Source organism: Anguilla rostrata, chromosome 11 (assembly GCF_018555375.3).
Source record: "Anguilla rostrata isolate EN2019 chromosome 11, ASM1855537v3, whole genome shotgun sequence".
NCBI lineage: Eukaryota > Metazoa > Chordata > Actinopteri > Anguilliformes > Anguillidae > Anguilla > Anguilla rostrata.
This window is the reverse complement of record NC_057943.1, coordinates 21,602,801-21,624,851: the sequence shown is the minus strand read 5'-3', so window position 1 is coordinate 21,624,851 and position 22,051 is coordinate 21,602,801. Positions and strand designations below refer to the sequence as shown.

The 22,051-nt window shown below is 40.3% G+C and overlaps 1 protein-coding gene across 1 annotated transcript in view; it reads left to right on the top strand.

The window, feature by feature from the left end:
* Positions 1-20,569, top strand: part of LOC135234284 (testis-expressed protein 264 homolog) — a 74,603-nt gene extending 54,034 nt beyond the window's left edge. Inside the window, exons 3-4 of the mRNA XM_064298733.1 lie at positions 5,484-5,652; positions 18,270-20,569. Of these exons, the coding sequence (XP_064154803.1) occupies positions 5,484-5,652; positions 18,270-18,559 (459 nt within the window). The 3' untranslated portion in view covers positions 18,560-20,569. The remainder of the gene's footprint in view (positions 1-5,483; positions 5,653-18,269) is intronic.
* The last annotated feature ends 1,482 nt before the right edge of the window (positions 20,570-22,051 follow it).

Genomic DNA, 22,051 nt, shown 5'->3' with positions numbered 1-22,051 from the left:
TAAAATAGCCCATCTGTGGGGACTGAATCATTCATCTCATTTATACCCTGACAAGGAGAGGCTCACGTCTTAGAAATCCACTGTAAATGTCAGTCGGTTTTGAAACAGGGAAAAGCCCGTGAAACCTGCATTATCACCGTCTCCGTGGTCAGCGCTCTAAACTCCTGCTTGACGTCTGCATGCGTGCCGCGAGCCTCACCGGGCGACCATTAGACGCTTTGCGCATGGCTGGGTCTGTTAGGGAGCGCCGGCCGCGGGACGTGTGAGAACCGCCAGCCCGCGCCGGGATTCCCTCACGGATACATCATGCTGTCAGATGTGCTTTATGTTCGGGGGCGAGCCTCTGTCACCGTTCAATTTCTCGGGCGAGATTGAAACAGCGTGGCACCGCATTTGGAGCGAGGCATGCCTCCTTGGCACCGGTGTCAGGGCGATTGTGTCGTGACCTCTCCATCATGAAACGGAGTTCGCGTCCATCCGTCACCCTCTCCTGTGTTGTGTCTTGATTTGTATGTCATTGGGATGGCTGGGACCAGCATGTTTACCCAGGATGCAGTATTAATCTCCGCCGGGCCTGCTGCTTGGTCAGCACGTCTGTGATGAGAGAGACGTAACGAACGGCTTCCTTTGCCTTGCGGCAGTGTGTCACACTCGCGCTTTCATCTGAGAAGGCGATTGTTTGAAAAGAATGGGTCCTTATAGACCAGGGGTCTGAAGCTCAAGCTCAAATCCTGCAGGGCCGCTGTTCCTGCACTTAAGTGCTTATTTAAGTCATTGATTGGCCAAAGAATCCACGCACCTTGTTTCCCAGGCTTAAATTGGCTGCTGATCGGAAACCGGCAGACATCACAGTAACCAGCAGAGACTCTGGCCCTCCAGGAGTGGTGTTTGAGACCCCTGTTTTAGAGGGGAAGGCTGGGTAACAGTGAAGAGGTTGTTAAAAGCTACACTTTGAAATGCTTGTCATTATTGTGAATTTTCCTAAAAAATATTCTTCATTCAAGTGCTGTATTTATTAGATTTTTTTTTTTTAATCACATGATAATTGAAAAATCACATGTAAAAAATATAGTCAAACACATAAGTATAAGACCAGAGGCATAGAGTGAACCATAGTAATTTTTTCACTTTTTTACTTTTTAACCTTTTCACTCCTTCAAACCCAATTAATGGTCTTTTTTCATCATATAGCCTATTTCACCCCAGTTTGAGCTTTGGATTTTGATCAATACCAACATGGCTGTGCCCTGGTAAATATTTATATAAAATTGGAAATTGCCTTCACAAGTATATGTGGATTATTTGTTTTTTTAAGTTCTTCAGAAATTAAAGAAAATGTTTCAAGGACATTATGATATTGCACATTACTTATGGCAGTTTTTGACAGTTCTCAGCAAGTACATGAAAACGTGTGCAAGTAACATGGGGCAAGATTTAAGTACATAAAGCGCACAGCCTAAATTGTGGCCTGATGAGGGTATATCAGTGCAGTCACATTCGGCCTGAAATTAAAGTCATATTTACTAAGGCTACAACTAATTACACAATCAGTGATTAGGACTGCCTACTAACAGTATTTTGCGTATGAAGCAGAGCTTAAAAGGCACTGTTCAAAAAATGCCTTTGATATCTTTATTGGATGTGGGGAAATTTATGTATCTCAGGAGTTGAAATACAGCGGCGTGAAAAAGTATTTGCCGCCTTCCTGATTTACTTTATTATTGCATATTTGCCACACTGAATTGTTTACATCTTTAGACAAAATGTAATATTAGACAAAGGGAAGCACAAAACACATTTTTAAAATGATTATTGCATTTATTTACACCCATATCACCCATATGAAAAAGTAATTTCCTCTTAGTTAATCAACCAGTTAACCAAATTTAGGCTAATTGATAATTAGTTTCGGTAAGAGCCACAGTAAGAGCCATTATCTCCACATGGAGAACACTTGGAACAGTTATGAATCTTCACAGGAGTGGCCGCCAATGCCAAAACCAGGAGGACCAGGAAATTCTTAAGGAGAATATCTGATCATCTGTCTATGAGCCGAAGCTGAAGCATAATTGGGTTATGCAGCAAGACAATGATCCAAAACACAAAAGCAAGTCCACATCTGAATGGCTGAAAAGAAACAATATGAAAGTTTTGGAATGGCCTTGCCAATAGAGATGTTAGGACAGGACCTGAAATAAGCACTGAGCAGCATGCTCGAAAACCTAGCAATCTGTCTGAATTAAACCAGCTCTGCAAAGAAGAGGTGGCCAAAAGAGTGTGATACGTTTTGCTAAGATGCTTTTTTGAGTGCATCTCCTAGGCCTGTTCATGTGTCTCCATCCTGCTTGCACCTTGATTTACGTCTGTAAATAGTTGAAAATGGCTTAGTACATCTGACCCATAGTATGGTCAATATGGGTTTGCAGATATTTAAAATAAATAGGTTAATATATTTTTAGTAATGTGGCCTGCATAAAAAGTCCTTGACTAGCCTTGATACTATTCAGCAATTTTTAAATTAATTATAAATCATTAATACTGCATTGTTTGTAATAGCACATTAATAAATTCCACTCACGTTTAGTATTCCCTTACTTTGTGTGCAAAATTCCCCTTGTGCCCGTAAAAATAACCCAAGACTTCACCTGCTGAAGTCAGATGCCTATTAAATGAATGCAGATACTACAATTTGACTATGTATTTTTGATTCATAGGGAAGTTATTACAGCTTTATTAAGCATTTATTACCCTGCGCTATCATGAAGTAGTGCCAGGTTATTATCAAGTTGTCCCTGCCATTACAGGAGCTACCATGCTGTGGATCATTGAATCAGCTTGATTGATTAGTACTTCCCGTAAGCCAGATCAGTGAGTGCAGAGCACCTACACATCCCTGACTTTGGACCTGCAGGCCTTGGTTTCCGTGATTCAGTGAAGAACCCATACATGACATCAGGGGAGGCGTTGTGGAGGGTAAATTGGTATCCAGAAAAAAAAAACGGTCCTTTGTTCAGGTGACACAAATCAAACGGCCTTCATTTTGTCAGGTAATTTGTTTCTTTCACGCGCTTGAGAATGTTTTCCCCTATTAGACACTGACAGGATTGTCTTCGTGAGTAATGCTTTGAAATATGTTTTTATCATGGCAGTCTTGGGTGGTGAAAGGTTTCAAGGAAAATAGCCAAAAGGGTATGGCCCTTCTGACAGACTCCTGCTTTTAGTTTCTTGGATTGTGGTGCATGGGAAAAGCTGCTTTCTCACCATGAATCAGTTTCCATTAGCACTAAGCCATCCTTTTAGATTTAAATATTTTTATGAATGTACAGTTTTCCCAAGACATTCATTTGACACAACATGTTTTATTTGGATTACTGTATCCAGTATCCTGTGACTGATCGGACTGATTGAGCCACAGGTCAAGTTGAAGCCAGCGGGATTCAAGGTGAAAACAGATCCATTCAAAGAAAAAATGATTTAAAATGATCAACGGGAAATTGAGCAGAGAAACAATATGTAATATCCACAGGCATTTAATTAAACTGTTCACTCGGAGGGTTCTTTACTGGCCTTTTAAAGCAATTATTCATGTATTTATTCCTTATGTTGAGTAAATGTGGATGGCACACTTGAAAGTCGGAGGCTCTGATTACTCCACGCATTATTTATTAATAATAAATAATACAATATTTTAAGCCATTTAATCAGTTGGTCATACTGATGCGAGATTGCATTGGAAATATAAGTTCATTTTATAACTAATTTACAATCTTGATGGTAGAATGCTAATTTAAAGTTATTTAAAAACGTCACTTATAAAGCAAGATGGTATTGTATTATCCCAAAAGGAATGTGAAACGGGTCATTAAACGGGTGTTAAAAACAGGATGATAATATCTGCAAGAACCATGTGTGCTGACATTAAATGCCGGAAGAACAGAAGAGAATTCAGGTTAAAACAGAATATGAAAATGCCAAAGTAATAATCAAAGAGGTCACACAAGGATCAGACAAATATATATGGCATGGATATTGGCAGGCGATTCACACTGGCACTGGGGAGACTGAGACGAGAAAAGAAATATATTTTTCAGACAAAACAGATGAGTGTATCAGTAGATTGTGCTTCAAGGGGAGGAAGCTGAGAGTCTGAAGATAATGGTATGAAGATTGAAGGAGCAGCAGTCACAGTGATGAGCAAGAAAAAGGGTTTGAAGTGGCAGTGAGGAGCAAAGGGGGGTAACTGGGCAACAGAGCGTGTGGATCATGTAATTTATATCAGCAAGATCCTCAAACTTAGAGGCTTTTCAAAGGACTGTGATTAATTGCTTTCTGGTTAGCTGGATAAATTCATTATTTGTATATAAGAAAAGCAAAGAATTTTAAGAAGTGAAAGAGAAGAGAAGCTAGCAAAGTTAATAGAAGGATAGAACGGCAAGCTTAAAAATTGATTTGTAATACGAAAGCACATACATTACCAACTTTTTCTCTCTTGCTCTCTCTCTCTTTCTCTTTCTCTCTCAATTTTGATATCACTGAGCATTTTTCTATGTTTTCTACCTGACTGGGGCAATACCTTCTTTCTTGTGTTATGCAGGCATCTGGTTTTCTGTTTTCTTTGCAGAATGCAATAGCATTGAATATGCTGTGCTTGCATCTTTTGGTTAAACAAACATTCCCTCCAAGGCATTTATTGTAATTAGCTCAATGTACATGAGGAGAATGGTAAAAGGTTAAGCTATAACATGAAAAGGTCAGGACTATTCAAACTGTAAATGCCTTCAAAATTCCTTGTTGATATTTTGTTTCATTATATTTAAAATGATACTCTAAAAACTGGGTCTTGCTGTTTTAAACTCGGGGAGAAGGGCAATATTAATATTACTGGTTGGCAGGCTTCAGAATATGGAGTATAGAGGTGTTTAACTGAGGTGGGGAAATATTATGAATGGGAGCATTATTCAAGGTTTTATTCAGTTAATTCATATTGAGAGCACATACTCTGTAGAAGAATTTACGAGGATAGATTCCATTATTCCTCAGTTTGATTCACATTCTAATGTGCAGTTGTAACACGCATTATTCAAATCTCTGCGGCCTCGATTTGAAATACCAGTCTGCTCTCTTTCCCTCCAGTAATATGATTGATCCAATCTCGGCTTGTTAAGGCATCTTAACGAGGCAAGGAATCAACAACGGCGCCTTCTTACCGATATAATTGCAGCCCCCTGAAGTCGTCATTTACCAGCTCAAATAGAGGGTGCGGTGCTTCAGCTAATCAAGTGACTCAGCCTTTTCCCTCATAATCTGTCTTCCTGTTGAGGACAGACACTCTCCGAGGGCTGGGATGTGGGAGTGGGAAGGGGATTGAGCATCTGTTGAGGGGTGCATGCTGAGTGAATGAAGGATGGTGATCTTTGAACTCTCATCATTTTGCTCTTTCCCTGCCCGTCTCTCTCCCCACCTCCCTGTCTCACCCCCCTCAGGAGAGGAAGCTTTGTGCCCACCCCTTCATTGAGATCTACCAGGGTAATATGATCCATTTCATGGGCCCTCTAGCGCGCCAGAGTGACTTCTATGTCCCCGAGCTGCGGGAGGAGTGGAGACAGAAGGACAGTGAAGATTCAGAGGAGGACAGAAGGACGGACATCACAGGTATGAGGCCCACCCCCACAGCTTTATCCATCCCCTACTGCTAGTCTCTGTCCCCGTCTTATGCCCCTTCATCCACTCCTCCTCATGGAATGAATATTCGGAAAACATGCACAATTTTTTTTTTTACCGTGGAATGAGTTTTTTTTAAAGAAAGGGCTACGCACAGGTAATGTGGAGGCAGGCTGTTGCAGCGGTGCGTGTGGGTGTGCGTGGGTTTGCGAGCATCAGGCTGAGGATATTGCTTTCCCCTCCTCTGCCCCCCCGGACACACATTAACCTCCTCTAAAAATCACCGCTTTTTTCTTTACAATTTCAGTAAAATGCCAGTGAGAAAAATCTTATTAACTTTTTTACTGAGCTAAAGCCATGCATATAAAGTCAGCTTCCAGCAAAGTGAACCATGTGACTGCCAGCTTCTTCATTGGCTGCAGGGTGGAGTGGTGATTAAGGTTTAAGACTTAGCACCTCGTAAGTGCTAGTTCGGCCCTTGAGCCAAGGCACTTAACTGGAATTGTGTCTGTAAATGTCCAGTTGTGTAATCTCATAGAAAATTAAATGTAGGCCATGCAAGCTGTCCCTGGACAAGGCTTTCTGCTAACCAAATGATCAATGTAAATAATGTCCAAGCATACATCAACACAGAAACTCCATTTCTGTCCTTATACATCATTCCAATTATACAAAAAAGAAAGGACCCTTAATAATTTGGACCGAAAATGGTTTTGGGCTCACCTTGTGAGGTGAAGCAGTGCAAGTTTAGCTTTTGTCGGTCAGCGGTTCGCAGTCAGTGTCCCTGCCGTTTCCCGTGGAGGTGCGACCGCCTGTGTTGCCGGTGGAAACAACCTGCTGGTGTGCTCTGGACGGCAGGGCGATCTGACAAGGCAGTGCTGACTCAGGCATACGGCGAGTTGATTAGACGCTGGCAACTTTAACGGAGGGCAAAGATGTTGTGAAATGTATTTTTCCAGTTGCTGCCCCCGGTATTGATCGCGTCAGTCAGCCGCTACGCGACACCGTGTAATTGCCTTGTCGCCGTGAATACGTCTCACTCGTGAGTCACTAATCAAACGCTAAGAATTACCTCGCCGTGGTTATTTAGCCTGACAGGGCTTGTGAGAAACATAAAACCCCAGTTAGTAGAGGGGAGGTGGTGACTTTGTCAGTAAGCAAATCATTTAATAGGAGGATTGTGACAGAAGATATTGACCAAATTAATATGTTGTGCTGACTGAGCTGAGTGGCTTGTGGTGGGGATTACAGGCTTTTCTTTCCTCTTAAAATCGTTTTTAATAAATGTAGATGGTTTTTCAACTAGCAACCAAAGATAAGACCTATTATTCCCATTGCTGTGCCAATGGGAGATGCAGTATGAAGTGGTGGTGTTTTGAATAGAATCATTGAACATTGAATCCTGTACAACATGACAAGTGGTTCCATCTTTATTGCTGTTCCACAGACACAGGTAAACCCATGTATGTTCAAATTTAAATATTATTAATATAGTACAATCAGAAGAATCTGTTTGTCGTGCTTTACGGTTGGGTTGAGGCATGAAGTCCCCACTCTAGGATTTATTTAGCCTAAAGGAACAGTTTTTCATTGCAAGCCTTTCTGCATTTAAGTAGATTTTTAATTAAGCCGGTTGTCACCCCATTACTAGAGACGCTATTTGTATGTCGTTAATACATTATTTAGTCATTACGGTAGCCAGAGAAAACTGTGTTTTCTGCTTGTTGTACCATTGTTTGTTGTTCAAGGCTAACTGCGACACCATTTAGATTGAACCAGGCCCTCAGAAAACCACTGTATTTCAGGTCATGTTCTGTGGCAATTATTTGAAGTAAATTAGGTGTGGAACTGTAACAGAAAACCCATGTCCTGCAAACACCTCATATATGAATCCCCATTCCTGAGGAAGTTGTGGAATTCCCCGTTGGGTATTCTCTTCCCTCTCAGGGAATCATCCATCTAAAGCAACTATAGCATGAACACAAAGATAGCAGTAATACATTTCTACTGGTAGTAATGCTGTTATACGAGGATATGTCTACATAGAGTGCTCTGGGTGCTTGAGCCATTTTTCTAACGGTGCGTCAGGAGATGCCCATCTGAGCTCTGCTGTCACTCACTTGACAAATGGTGATATCAGCTGGGGTACACTGATAAGAGTGAGAATAACTGTGAATGGAATGCTGTTACATGACATTTTATAGGAGCCAGATATCCTGAAGGCTTTCAGCTGTACTGCCATGGATTGATCTGAAGTCACTAGAATTTTGAGTAGTTCCTCAACACCTGTCAAAAAACTTCCACAGTACAATTTGGATGAGTTTTTTTGTCTTTAGATATGATTTGGTTCACTTCCATTCGGTTTTCTTTGCCAGTGTATCATTTTTTTTTTTTTTTTACAATGGTACATTTTTTGGACATTATTACATTCACTGAGCACCCACAAATCATTTTTACTTTGAGGTTAAATATGTGGGCACTTTTATATTGAATGCATCATGGGTCAGAAAGCTCGAGGAATTTCTCAGAGCGAAGTCTGCTGGAAGTCATTTTGTATTTCGTATTTGGATTGTTAAGCTTTCTACCCTGTCCTATCAAGCTCTTTATGGTGCCTCGGTGTTGTCCCGAACCTGCTCAGTGTCACAGAGGTGAATTATGGGCAGGAGAGGAGAGATCAAGGAGCTCCTACGGACCGTGTGCAGGCAGGAAGGCGCGATTCCTCATTATAGCCAAACGGCTTGTCAGCTGTGACACAGATGTGAGCATGAGGCACTGGGAGGTACGATACACACCTGCGAAGAGCGGTCAGGGTCTTCAAGTGGCCGTGCCCTGACGGACGGAAGAGGGCGAGAACTGAGAGATACGTTTTCATGTTTTGCCACTTTTATTGCCACTTTCTTCCCCCCCAACCCCTTTCTTTTTTCCCATCTCCTCGCTGTTTCTTGAGATCACAGCACATTCAGACAGCCCAAACTGTTTTCCAGCACTGGATCTGTCTCGGACATTATTTGCCTTGACGCTTTTAAATGCCAACTGGTCAGGGGACTTCTGTGACTAAAATATATTTAAAAGACCATAGGCCTTTTCCTGAGTTTCTGAGGCAATATAGAAATTACAAACACATCAATTAGAGCTGTCAAAGTATACCTGAAAAGTGATTAACCGAGAGACTGCCATTGGGAGATAGCAGAGTTCAGCAGTTAATGCATTGCAATGCACATAAGATAACTCCCGTCCTGACGCAGTGTTGCTCTGGCATATTAAGGAGAACTCGACTCAGAGAACCCTCATCATTTCCAGACGGTGAAATTGTACCTCCTGTGATCTGGATTTAAATGATCTTTTCATGATAGTTCAATGTAGGCTTTCTCATGCAAATGCTTGATAATACTTGGATAGAATAACTTGAAATATGATATATTGCGTTTGTTATTGTATTTGTCGTACAGATTTAATATATTTTTACATCACGTGGATTTAAATCTAATGCAGGGAACTGGTTGCTGCTCTGTAGGCAGTCCACATAGGGAAATTTCTTCCTGCCTGTCCATTGCGTTCCACATGCATATAAGCAGGTGCTGTCCAGAATATCGGAGTGAATCCAGCCCTGTTCACCTGCCCTCTGGCAGTCTGTCCAAACCCACTGTGCCACACTGTGTCTCAAATCAGCATATTTCCAGTGCATTTACAACAACAGCAGGAGGTTCGTTTTGCGGAGGTGTATGCGTGAGATACTATATTCATTTTGCTGATGCTCTTATTCAGAATGACGTAAAGCTACTCTAAGTGCAAACAGATGTTTGACTTTTTGAGGAATATGCGGTATGCATTTAGTATGTATTCAATCGTAGTGACACATTATGCCCATATGTATTCTCTTGCCCAGTCGCTTACCTGTGAATACTGTATACTGAAGTACTGTATAGTACTTAAGGTTAAGCAGTTATATTTAAATGACTAATTATTGAGAATAACCATGTACATTTTCTTATTGGCTACAAAAAAGAATCCCTATATTTGCCCATATGTGAAATAAAAAACTATGATAGAAGAAAATAGTTTTCATTGCTCAGGAAGGCCCACTATATTCAATTATATAGTCATAAACTGAACCACGTTAGAATACCAACAAATGTCAGCTAGTATTGGAACTTAAAGCTGAAAAGGAACTATACTTCAGTGAAATGCAGTATCTTGTCAATGTTTGGTTTCATATCTACATTTTCATACAAATGTTTCCCGATATGATGGGATTATTTTCAAAATGAGTCCTTCATTTACTGTTGTATCAGCTTCGAGAAGGTGATAAGTATGGGCTTTTTTTCTGTTGGAAGTGGCTACTGGCCCATTCATTTTCATTCAGTAGCCCAATGGTCTTATTAGACAAGCTTAGATTAGTTGGAAACTGTAACATCAATAAGACTGAAGAGGAATTAAGATTTAATTTAAATTTAATGTGTGTTTTAATTCCTGACTCTGAGGGAGAGGCTAACTGGTGAGGAATTATGATTTCATTTGAGGTGTGTGTTTTAATCCTACCTCGGAAAGGAGGTCAGACTGCATGGAATGTCTTTACACACACACTCACACCTGCAGATCCTCCAGGTTCACTGTGGAACCAGTATTTGTTTGAAGCCAAAGTAAAAGCAATGTGGTGTCAGATAGGCAGGTGTGAGATCATTTAGTGTCAGGCCGGTGTTAAATCTGTTGCTCTTTCTCTTTTCGATGCATACTCCATCTTGGCTGCCATGCCCGTAATGCAGAAAAAAGTAATGCAGAAGTGACAAGCCTGTAGACCTCCTCCCCCTCGGGTCCTTGGGAAAATTGAATAAATAAACGTTAGGAAAGTGACGACTAATAAATATGCAGAAATAATACTGACAAATAGTCATTTCAGAGAGAAAGCACTGACATAGGCAAAAAATAATAATTCTGCGTAAGACTTCTGAAGTTTACTGCCTTCAAACGGCAGGTTTGGCACTGTAATTTGTACCCATCCTTCAGTGGAACTCAGATGTGCTTCCACAAAAGGATGTCACGGTGCCTTTACGCCCACTGCCAGTTCCAGTTCCTTTGGAGCAGTGGTGCAATTACCATTCGGGGCATTTCCCGCTCGTTTTCCCCGGCCTCTACCACCCCTTGACCCTGCACATTTTTTGAAATCTATTGCGGCTGTACTCTGACCTTAGCTTGCTGCATCTTGTGTCCCTGAGCCCTGTTGCCATGGCCATGATTGCATCCCGAGAGGGACACCGGCTGATGACCAGGACCCAGGTTATGAGTCAGTACGCCATAGCCTGTGCTCCCAATAGTTTCTAATAGGGCAGTTCTCCCAGGCAGGGAGAGAGGTTCACAGGGTCACCCATCCTAAATTGGCCTTTGCTCATTCCCGCTCTGCACAGGCAGTAGGAAAGAGGGGAATAATGCTGCTATAAATGATGACTTGGCGTTGTGGGGCACACAATCATACAAAGTGATGTATTTCCCTTATCATCTCTTACTAGAAAATACCCCCATCCAAAGTAATTTACTGTCCTCTGATGGTTATGCATTAACAGCAGCAGTGGTCAATGAGAGGTGCCTCTCATCTAACTGATTTTAATATCTCAAGTAATCTTGAGATATTACATCAATGTTGGAAAAGTGCTAGGTTTGGTGGAAAGATTAGGAAGCTCTTTTGTACATGGGTGTTATGTTTAAAGCAGTGCAACACATTGTTTTTTTCAGCATACGAAATATGGCATGTAGTATTACAACACACAAGTGCCAAGCAGTGATTTTAATTGAATTCCTTATGTGTTTAATTGCTTAATTGATCAATGAAGTGTCAGAAAGCTGCATGCCTGTTCTCTCACACCCTCCCCCACCCCCCAAAACAAAAGAATCTGCAAAGTAATGAATGCATGTGCCTCTGAGAACTGCTCTGGTGATAAACATGTTTGTCACTGACATGCACACTGCTGAAGTGAGCACCAGGACATTTAATATGTTTATTCATATGGTGTCCAACACACCCTCTAAACAAGTGATGACCAAGTGAAAAACAAACCAAGCTGAATTTTGGTATTTAGAGTAAACAAAGCAGGCTAAATTATGTAAGAAACACATTAAAATGTACTTCATTCAGTTTTAATTACAAATATCAATAATGTCATTTCAACAGCCTAAAATGTGGCTGTGATTAAGCTTGACAGGTCCCTCTATTATAATGTCCCTATAGGTTGGGACTGGCTTTTGAAAATGTAATGACCTGCACTCATGATTATGTGTGTATGTTTTCATTTTTTATGGATTTTACTTGGACTCAGTGTTATTTCAGCATTCTCCATCTCGATCTCTTTAGACATAATAAATACTGAATATAATTATGTAAGGGTTACTTTTGCAAGCCAGAACAGTGTTGAGCAGATAGCATAAGTGGTGATTGTGAGTCAGTGGAGCCCAATAATATTACTTTAAATCTTGACTGCAGTGGAATTTGAGCTAGCCCATTTTAAATGCATAATTCTTTAAAGGGCTTAGTGAAATCCATTGTGTTAAACCTTTCAGGGTTACTGTGAATGAGCACAAAAATGTATGTTGTATCCTATTATTTTGCAGTGGGTTCAGGACTTTCATTCTTTGCTGATCCTCAAGGCTATCATTCCATCATTTTCCATTATCTTTTCACAAATTGAACTGCAGAGGATATAGATCCACAAACACCCAGTGACAGCACAGCAGCTATCAGGAAAATATGGACCCAAGTCTAACAAGGAGATTGACGGGTGTGAGGAAGGACACTGCACTTCAGCTGTAAGGGAACACCTGCTGGGAGTCTATGACTGGTTTCTTGTAAAGAGGAACACAGGGACAATGCACATAATAAGTAGATTGAGAGAACAAAATGAATAGCTTAAATTTCTTCTCGCCAGGAGAAATGTAAGAGAAGAATAGAGATGTAATTTTCTGCCATGTAAAGTCAAAGACTGGCAGTGCGCTGATTGTGCCAGCATGACGTCTTGCTGGAGCTAGAATGTCTCTTCTCATATACTGTGTGTGCGTGCATGCGTGTGCACAAATGCATGTGTGTGCATGTGTGTATACGTGTGTGTATATGTGTGTGCGTGCGTGCATGTGTGTGTGTGTGTGTGTGCACGTGTTTGTGTGTGTAGGTGTGTGTGTTTGCATGTATGTGTGTGTGCCACGTGCACGCCTCCCATGATGACAGCCCAGTGCTGTAGTGTGAGGATGCCAGTGTGAATACCCACTCATTCCCATCCCAGGGTCATGCTTTCTCCAGACTGAAACCCTTCAGGGATCACTGCCATATTGTCTGAGTCCCTGGAATGCAGATAAATAACACTCTACACTTCACTTACGATGAAGCCATTCATGTTCACATGCGAAAATCACAATGTACGCGATGTATTTTTAATGCAAGTCGAGTAGACTGCATATATTACAAGGCTATTGCCACTGTTGTATGTTGTCTTACATGCATATATAAGCAATAGAATACATTACATTGTAAAATTATATTAGTAGCAATAGGTGCATCCAATTACTTATTTGAAAGAAACAGTACATTATCTTTTTTCATTAATGTGTCTGCCATATATCTATGGCATATATTTTCACAAATATTTAAAATGGCTATTATGGTTTATGGTTCATACTTTATCAAAGGCTGGGGGGCTGGCTTATGATAAAAGATAAATGTTGTTACGTCTACTTTATTAGTGTTATTACTGCGTTTTGCCAGTGGTGGCTGGTCAGAGGAGGCAAGGGAGCCAACGCTTGCATAAGTTTCAAAGAGAGAAGAGAAAAAAAAACTAATAACTAAGCCCTGTTTATTGATTTGTATACCCATTATTACCATTTCATTTCATGTTTAAGAGGTTTTCTGCCGGTTTCTGCTCACTTTCGGCCTTTTAACTAGGTTTCTGTGTGGCGCTCTCCTCCCTTGAGAAGACCCATGAGTCGCTGCCAACTTTACCTGTTTTCATTATTTTCTATTCTTGGTCAGATCAAACGCTACATTAAAGTTTACGGCAGTTGGCGGATTAAATAAGGAAATGTTTGCTAGCCAGGGAGGCAGCAGTCTGAAAGGATTGTACAGTAAACCGCCTCCTCTGTGGCCTTAGCATTGAGTTAAAGCATTTATACCGTTAGTCATCCTGACGATTGACTCACTGACTGCATTTACATGTGCAAGGTATTTATAGCTTATTCACAGGCTGTCACAGCGTGTTACAGGGTAAATTACATGTGTTCTTCCCACTTCCGTTGGCAGTATTGTTTCATGTATGCAGCACTTAAGTAGATATGCATACTGCACATTATGAGAAATTAATGGATGGCTTGACAGGCAGTGAATTTGCAGATATGTATTTGCCGTGTGATTCTATGTGGTGCATAGCTTTAAAAAATGTTCAGAGGAATTACATTAATTAAAGCAGAGCAAGATACGCCGTGGCTGCACTGTTGGTCAGCATGTGCATGTCTTTTAGCAGCTCCATTCAGCCTGAATGACCGGAAAGCTCTCTCGTATCCTATTAATCTGCAGCATATGATGTCACAGTCTTGGAATCAATTCCCTCAAATCTGAAAATAATATGACACTGGCAAAGATACGCTGTGCGGTGGGAAACATATCTGTCTTTTTCAAACAAGAATAATAAAGACCCGAGAGGCCGAACAGTATTGATTAAACCGTACAGTCTTGTTTTTTGTATGAAAGCTAATATTTTTTTCTCATGATAAATGATGTATGCATGTTCATTGTTTTGAGATAGCAGTGTCTGTTGTACAGCTGCTTGTGTATGAAAACATTGTTTCCACAATCACGAACGTTGGGCTAGCAATCACTGATTGTTTAACTAGTGAATTAGGAACAGGTATTTATGGTCTTATGAGTTGATCTAAAACGGCTTCACTTGATTAACGTTAGAGGAAAAATGTAGTCTGTTAATTACCCAGCTACCTATGGAGTCACCTTAAGAGTTACTTGTCCCTGAGGTAAATATATTGTCACTAAAAACCTAACTTGGATAGTTATAATCACACTCTGCTGGATGTACAGGTATTAATGTCAAATATTAATGTCTTTGCATATGGCATCCCCACTGAAACCTTGCACCACTATATAATGCAAAAAGTAGCCTAGAACAACAAACATGTACATTGCATGTTGGACAGGAGTGAAAATTGTACAAAAACAGGCTGCTGATATATTGTCATGAATATTTATACTCATACTCTACTTCAGTGATGAACTGGCATTGAATGCCTGCTGTGTGAATGGTACTTGTCGTCTTATTGAAAGCATCATTGTTCCATTGTGCAGCTGAACACTGCTGTTCATTGTACTGACTGTGCTCTGTCCGTATGAGCTGGACCCCTCTCATGCTTTGTCTGGCTCAGTCAGCGGACTGCAGATTGAAAAGAAGCAATGGCTGGCCGTACATGTTCTGGAGGGGAATGTGTGCTTGTCTGCACTCACCTGGCATTGGACATCATACTAATGAGTCTGGCTTATGAATATGAGTATGCATTCCAACATGGAGAAAAGGCATTAAAAGGCTTAAGTGAATTACTAATTACAGATTTTCAGCCAAAGTACGAAAGATAAAGATTTATGATGACCTCATTTCAAAGTTAAATAGTGCAAAATTCTATAGGCTACCTAAGTGTACAATTAAATTTACAATTAGGATGTATGTTGATCAGGTGTGGTTTACCTGTTATGCGGTAAGTGCTGGTATAAACATAAGGATAATATCCCCAGCCAACTATGATTTCCTGTTGGGAAGCAGAAAATGGAGTTGAACCGCAGGCAATCATTAAATTGTTGCACCATCTGCTTCTCTGTGCTTGTTTTAGCACCCATAGGCACAACATTGGATTACCGTTGTTTTTCATTTATGATTAAAAATCACTTACGAAATATCACCTCTGAGTCCAGTCACTAGGCTGCAATGGTAGACTTTCCAGAGCTGGCGTCCTGCTGTGATGTCATGTGTGGAACCAGTGTTGTGGATGTGCAATATGAAAACTGTGAGCATGGAGAGGAGAGATGAACTGTAGCCGAAACGCAAGTAAGGAAAGAATGCTGATGTGAGACTGTAGCAGGGAGAAGCATGCTTCAGGTGTGTTGATTCAGTGTCTCCATCAAATAAAGATCCTCCAATAAAGTGTAAAGGGTCCCAATCTCCTGTGGTTAATGACCCAAAATGAGAGACAGGCTTGGCATGGCCTCAAGGCTTCAGACTTGCCTGGGACTATTGTCTGGAATTCTCTACCTCAAAACTGTCATGGTCACATTTATATTGACAGTTACTGGGGTGTTGTGACGAGATCAGAATATTTTGGTCAGCACTCCCCTTAACAACAGAAAATTGTGTATTGTGTTCCCAGCCATGTCATGCCTCTAAAACTGGCATCCATCACCTTTCTGTGTGGCCTCTGGCATAAAAGATTATGGCTCTGAAATAGACTAATGCTTGTGGAGAACTGTACCTGCACTTCAACCATGAACCACAGAAATCGAGATGGGCCACAATCCTCTTAGCCATCTGAGTCCTCTACCTCTTGGCATTCTGTGTCCCTGACCTTATGATTGCATTGCAATAAACTTGCTAAACAAGTATCTTGGTATATGGCGATATCTAACTGAATGGCAGCTCAATTCATGCAATGACCAGGATGCTTTAGGCCTCTTGTAGTGCATCTCCCCACTCACTGAGATTTAATCAACAATATACAGATCAGTTTATATTAGTTTTCGTGATGCTCCCTCACAAGATATGATGATTTCTATGATTTTTTTGATGTATGATTTCTGTATTTCCATCCAGTGCAAGTTAAAGGCATACTATGCATGATTTTTACCTTTAAAATATTTATAAAACAGTGATGCTCAGTCATATCTATGATGCACTGTCAATCTTCATGCTCCTTTGCTGTGTGTCTTCTTCCAAGGTGTGCTTGGGACATTTTTGGGTGTGGTGCTACAGAGTGGTGGCATCAGGTTTCAGTGGAGAATTTGTAAATAGCTGGCTACTGCAATAACGGAGGTGAGGAAGCAGAAGTACAGCAAAGTGAAACAAGCCAACAGGCCTTGTTCAAAAACCAGTCAGTCTTGGCATAGCTTTTCTTTGATGGCGACAGCTATTGAAAAACAGAAATATGAAAATAAAAACGGTATAAAAATGTATATAAGCTATAAAAATGATGGTGAATGGGTGGGGCTGAGGACAGAGATTTATTTGATTGTAACAAAACCTCAGCAAGGCTAAAAATCCTGCATAGCATGTCTTTAAGTTCACCTGTATGTGAACCAAATTAAGTCATTATTTGCTTATTCTTTGCAAATAATGACTTCATTTGTTTTTATAATTTTTCAAACTCATTAAAAAACATTTTTGAAAACTCTACTGAGATGCACAGATTCATGCTTGGAGAGAATCCGTCTGTCAAGGTGCCAGCTCTCTGTGTAAGTCTGCTTCAGGCTTGGCAGAGCACTCCCTGGGTTGCTCTACATGCATTTATATAGTGAGAATACCAGAGAATTGGTTGTCAAGTGAACTCATACCCTTTTATGGATAAATGTTGCCCTCTGTTTTTCTATGGTCACCATTCATTAAAAATGTAAAAGCACAGAAGAGTCCATGCAACATTGAGCTTGGACTAAGTACAATTGTTTGTTTTGTTTTGTCCAACACAGTTGCAAACTGTAATTCTCTCAATAGTTTCCAGTGACACATGCGTCAAACCCCTATCCATGTGATCTTTGGTTCTGCTTCTAGCACATCTGAAAGGTTTTTTTTTTTTTTTAAATACTTTTTTTTTACAGTGTACAAAAGATCACCCTTGAATGAAAGGTCTTTTGTAAGATTACAGGAATGGCTATACGGCTTGTCCTCCAATGAACAGCCCGCGGGGGTTTTGAAGGCTTCCCTTATGAGAGTAAGACAGTGAGGGGAGATTGCTCTGCTGTGTCTGGGCTGCAGGAAATCGCTTGTTCCATGAAAAATACTTATAAGAAAGTCCAAGCACTGTCCAGGTACAGCAATATTCTGTCAAAGGTGTACTTACTGAACAGATGAGTTTGCAACAATGTCAATTTGCTTTTTAATTAACCAAATGGAATTACTTCTCACTTACAAAAGCCATGTTTTTATAATGAATCCCCATATATGGTACCAGGATCAAAGGTCATCTACTCATTCATGTGATAATAAATATATTTACAGTAATGTAATGTACTGTAATGGGTAGGGAACTGAATTTACAATTCTGAGACTGTGGATTTGATTGTCACCTGGGATTGCTGTTGTACCCTTGTGTAAGGTACTTAAACTGAATTGCTTCAGTAAATAGCCAGCTGTATAAATGGATTTTTGTGAAAGAATGTAAGCTGTGTAAATCACTTTGGATTAAAGTGTCTGCTAATTGTCTGAAATGTAAATGTACTCATCCATGTTGTTTTTTGCAGCAACAAATTGTTCTCATTTGAGATTCTTGGATTGCCACCAGCCTCCTCTTAATAACTGATGGACTTTTTTGATTGATTATTGAGAGGATTTCTTCCATGCTCTCTAATCTGTCCTTGCCAATGCTTCCAGGTGCAGACTCCAACAGCGAAACCAGCTCTGTGTGTCGCATGATGTCTGGCAGCCGTGAGTCATCCTTGGCTCCGTCCTCAGTGCCTACCCTAATTCACCGGGATCAGGGATGTGGAGACCATTGGAGTGACAGGAGCTCCGACCAATCCTCCTCATCATTTGAGGAACTGGATTTAGAGCTGGTGGAGGGTCAGGAGAAGGCAGATGGGGCACCAGCTGAAGTCCCATGCAACAAAACCTTAGCAGTCACCCCAGAGGAGCGAGAGGCAGTGGCTGAGGGTGAAGAGTAAAACTAGAATGGTGAGGCTTGATTTATCTACAGACGTGTTCTGACAAGAGTATTACTGAGTTGAAACATCCAAAGGAAAGATGGTGGCTGTTGGATGGCTGGCTCACACAACCGTTTTCAGTGCAATTGTGTGCCCCTGTGTTCTGGAACTGGTTCCTTACTATGCCAGGGCCAGGCTGGGTACTGTGGCTCATAATTATTTGTGGTATCACTTAAAGAGAGGGGTTTCAGTTGGCAGGGTATTCTCTGTCACATCATGCAAGAGTAGCTCCTGTGGTGCATTAGGCAGGTAAGCAGTGCAGTGATGCAGCACATGGGCTGTGAAACTCTGCTGGGCTGCAGGGGAAAAAGAAATGACAGCTGTGATTGTGTGGTAAAATAAAATAAAAAATTAACTCCTTTTATGTTCATCTTAATAGTTTACTCAACATCGTATCTAGTGATAAAATGTTGAGTAAGCTGGTTTCACAGCTATCTTGTTTTATTTTCTCTCAACCAGCTAAAACACTAGCTAACAAAAACATTTAACTTCTTAGTTACAGTAACAATGCAGTCATCCATTTTAAATTTTAAGCTATCTAACTAGATAGCTAACTATCTAAAGGCTTGAGCTTCTAGATAGCTATGGAACTTTGTTTAGAACCTATCTTGTGCGAACCTAAAAAGTATTTATAGCTGGCTTTAAAAAAAGCTAGACAACCTGATATCTAGCTGCCACTTTTCTATTCCAAGCAACTAACAAGTAATGCTTTATTAGTTTTACTATCATCTTTATTTCCATTATACTTGACCACACCAAAACACAAGTTATAGCTAACATAGCATAACTGCCCTGAAGTAGTACCTCCAAAAGAAATGCTTTCTATATAAATAAATAAAATAAATACCCTTGACGAGGGTAGCTCTATCCTTTCTTCAGTTATAGCCTATCAGAACATGTTTTTCCATTGGTGTGGTTTTGGGTTTTAATGACAGGGACCATTATCAATTACCTCAAATACCAGTGGCCTATGAAAGCATAGGCTTTCTTCTAAATAGACTGACAGAGGAGAATGTTGCTGACATGATAATTATAAATCCGTTATATTTTGCACAGTTTTCTTTTGAATTTTATCTATGTTCTTATCACCATTTATCAATTCATAAATATAAAAAAGGTCTGTTCTTTTCCCATACTTGATAAAATACCCTACAATTTTTTGGATTTTGTTGATAATCATTGAAGGCAATATACTACAAAAATGTCCCATAATATCTTTGGGGTACATATCATGGAAGAGGTTAAGGGATGTTACTCAGGTTTATGTTTAGTTTTTGAATACCGATAATATTTTTAGTCTTTAAAAAAATACTTGTATTGTTTTTTGTTCACGTGTTCTGATGCATGTTCATGTATTTACTGGTTACAGATTTTGATGAGATATAGACTCACTGAGTTCTTTACACTTCAATAACTTCAGACAAAGCAATGGTTGTGTTACAATACCAAGTAGTCATTCTGTCAAGTAACATAAGGACAGTATAGTCAGGACTGTAAAACATATCTCTATTGATAATTCTATGAGGGAAAATATAATGCCTTTTGTAGTATTTTGGCATATTTCTCCTGTGATAGAGATATACTTATTTCTATATAAGTAAAGGTTTAATCGGATATCTATGTACGGTCTACAGTAAGTTCATTCATAGGCAAAGATTTTGTCTTGTTTGTTTCCATCACATTTTTGTTATTGTTATATCGATAAAAAACTGTCAGACTTTGTAACAAACAACTGTGGATCTTTCTCAATGATGTTCATTCTTACTTGAAAAGCCATTGAGTGTTGGGGTGTTCAGAGGTACTTGTGGATTGTTAATCTGTTTTCTTTTATTTTGTAGTATCATATTGGAATTTACTGACATGTTTTGATGTTTGGCCTGTCAGTGGTGACAGACTGATATAAAGGGTAAGATGCCATGTTGAGATAGTTGCTAACTAATAAAATGAATTTGCATTGCAAAATCAAACAAACCTATTACATGTCCTTCATTGCTTATTTGACTGCCTGACCCAGGCCCAGAAACATGACTGTAGCCTAAAAGAAACTGCCACTCATTAAACATTTACATTTAACAGCATATGGGTTTCCATAGGTTATTCAGGTTACTGTAAAAACTATATATCAGACATGGTCATATCAGGGGTGGAACAGTCTGAATTATAGGCTATTCAATACAGTGATTTATTGGCTTGAGGAACCAAAGCAATGTTGATAAAGAAATCAGGTAAAACTTTAACTCTACAAATTTGTAACAATTTTTTAATATTTACATTTACCTCAGTCCTAAACAGCTGTTATTTTATTAAACTTTTTTATACTTGTTTAGAAATTTCCAAGAACTAAGAAACAAACTTGCATGAACTCAGACAACTTGCTTATTTTAACTTTTCAACACCTGTGCTTCTCTTAGGTACTCAAGCCAACACCCATCTTTTGAAGTGTCCAGTTAAATATTGGCATTGATCAAAAGGAATAAAAACACAAAAAGGGGGATTTTGTGCTCATAGATACACACACACACACACACCAAATGCAACACCAGCCAACCACAATGCGTCTGCTCCTCTTTCCTTCATCGCCACCTAATGAAACAAACTAAAATAAAAAGCTTAATGAGAGCGAGTCTCATACCTGAGATGGTCAGCTCTCAACAGAGCTCAAGATTTTCACAGCTGCAACAGAGAGACGTCAACATTACAGACATCAGTCAGATGTTCGGGACAATGGTTTGTGGTAATGTGACATATTTTACACAGGCTCCTTGCTACTAAACCACTTCTGTTTTCCCTCACAGCTGACATTCTTTGTGTAGCATTAGTCCCTGGCAAGCTACAGTATATGAAAGTGTATGAAGCGTAGATTCTCACCTCCTCTAAACACCTTCACTGAGGTGATGTGCTTCATTATGAAAGTACTGCAGCAAAACGGCAAAAAACAATGCTGTGCTCTGCGAATTCCACAGCTTTCACTGAGCTTATAGATTGGCATCAGATGTGTGATAGGCTGAATTTCAGGTAATGTATGCCCCGTTAGAGGCAGAGTTTTAGATGTGGGAGCCATAGGCGGGGTCATTGAGGTGAAAATCTCATCAGCAGCAGCAGCGCAGGCAGGGCTGCACGGGAAGGCTGGCTGTGCTGTCAGCAGGTGGCGCGAGCAGAGAACATGAGCCGTCGCTAACGCTAGAAAGAGTTTTATCATATCACGCCTGGCGCAAGAATCACAATGCTATAAAAAATAGCATCTGAGGGTATTGAGGGAAAACCTAGCGCACATTGCAAACAGGCTACTACAGACTGACCCGATGCTCCGTATGGGTTTTGAAATCAGGATGCTTCTGTTTGGGGTCACCACCTCAGGACTCAGCAATGATTTCCAAGCCATTTGGTGCTGGGAAGGCATAAAGCACAGACCATAACTCCGGGACACTGAAAACAACAGGCCATTTCTGCCAG